Source organism: Penaeus monodon, chromosome 23, assembly GCF_015228065.2.
Source record: "Penaeus monodon isolate SGIC_2016 chromosome 23, NSTDA_Pmon_1, whole genome shotgun sequence".
Classification (NCBI taxonomy): domain Eukaryota; kingdom Metazoa; phylum Arthropoda; class Malacostraca; order Decapoda; family Penaeidae; genus Penaeus; species Penaeus monodon.
Genome location: NC_051408.1, coordinates 41112695 through 41114319, shown reverse-complemented (window position 1 = coordinate 41114319; position 1625 = coordinate 41112695). Strand labels below are relative to the sequence as shown.

Below are 1625 nucleotides of genomic sequence, written 5' to 3'. Positions count from 1 at the left end.
CAAATCCAAAATAGGCATGGAAAAAAAAGCAAAAAGCAAAAAAAGCGGGCAAATAGGACAAAAGATAGAGATTGATTACAGGGAAATAGAAGTCAGATAAATATCCTTCTTTACATTTTTTTCAACACTTTCAATTCTTGTTTGCCTAAATTCCCTTTTTTTTTTACATGAACCCATTTCTAAAATGTTTAATATTAACAATACTCAAAATCCATACTTTGTCATTTTCTAAGGACAATTATCCCTCTAAACCTTTGTAACTTTTTAAAATCCCAGAGTTTAGAATTCCTAAGAAAAATATCCCTTTTCTATCTAAACATTTAATGTTTTCCAATACCCCATTTCAAAAATCCTTTTCATCAAAATGTCATCCTTTTTCAAACCCTCCACTTCTTAAGTCCCCCATTGTAAAAATCCTCTCCCTTTAAAATATTTGCATCTTCAACCCCATCTTTTCACCCTAGCAAAAATCTTCCACCATATTTAAAGATCCCGCCCTTTCACCCTAGTAACCCCCCCCCCCTCCTATTTAAAACCCGATCCTTTCACGCCAGGAAAAATCTCCTCCTTCTATATTTAAAGTTCCCGCCTTTTCACCCCAGCTAAAACCCCCCTCCCCACCCCTATTTAAAACCCTGCCTTTCCCCTCATATTTTAAAAAACCTGCCCTTTCACCCCAGCAAAAATCTCCCCCTCCACATATGTAAAACCTCGTCCTTTCACCCTAGCTAAAAAATCTCTCCCATATTTAAAACCCCGTCCTCTCACCCTAACATCCCCCCCCCCCATTTAAAACCCCATCGTTTCACCCTAACAACCCCCTCCCCCTATTTATAAGTCCCTCCCTATCACCCCAGCAAAAAAAAAATCCCCCCTATTTAAAAGCCCCCTCCTTTCACCCTAGCAGAGAGAAAAAAAAATCCCCCCATACTTAAAACCCCGTCCTTTCTCACCCTAACAACACCCCCCCCTCTCCCCCCTATTTAAAAGTCCCGCCCCATCACCCACTAGCACCCTTCACCCCGCTACTTCGCCCTCCGGCCAACAGATGGCAGCACCTCCCTTTCCCGCGCTTTTCCTTGTCGTTTTCGCGCCAAAGGCTCAGAGTCGGTGCGGACGAGGCGGAGGAAGGACGCGCCACAGAGTCGATTTCTCTCCGATTTTTTTTTCAAAAGTGAAAATCCAGTGAAATGGCCGCCGCCACGGACGTCGTGATCGATCAGCGGATTCGGGACATCCAGAGGGAGTATCTGGAGTTTTTGGAAGACGATGTGAGTGAGGTTTTTGGTGTTTTTGGGGGAATGGGAACAGATCGTGGGGGTTTTTGGTCGTTTCTTCTCCCCCTTGTTATCGGTGTTTCTTCTCTCTCGTGTTTTTATTCGTTATTTGTGTAGGGTTTTCATGGAGGACGTGGATGGTTGGGATTCTCGGTGGGTTTTGAGGCATGGTTTTTGTTGTATTTGAGGAGAAAACCGTGAAAATTCTGAACAAAGCTTTTAATTACCTAATTTTTTTTTTACTTAATAACCCGGTAATATCTATTTTTTTTTTAGTTTGTAATGATATATTATTCCTTTTTGTATGTGGATTTTATGATGAAGTTTCTGGAATATATTTTTGAAAGA

General features: G+C 41.5%; 1 protein-coding gene across 1 annotated transcript in view; it reads left to right on the top strand.

Annotated features, from left to right (window-relative positions):
• Positions 1-1095: 1095 nt before the first annotated feature.
• LOC119588073 (zygotic DNA replication licensing factor mcm3-like) overlaps positions 1096-1625 on the top strand; it is a gene marked incomplete in the record, with an annotated part of 7302 nt that continues 6772 nt past the window's right edge. Inside the window, 1 exon segment of the mRNA XM_037936776.1 lies at positions 1096-1271. Coding sequence (XP_037792704.1) covers positions 1191-1271 — 81 coding nt within the window.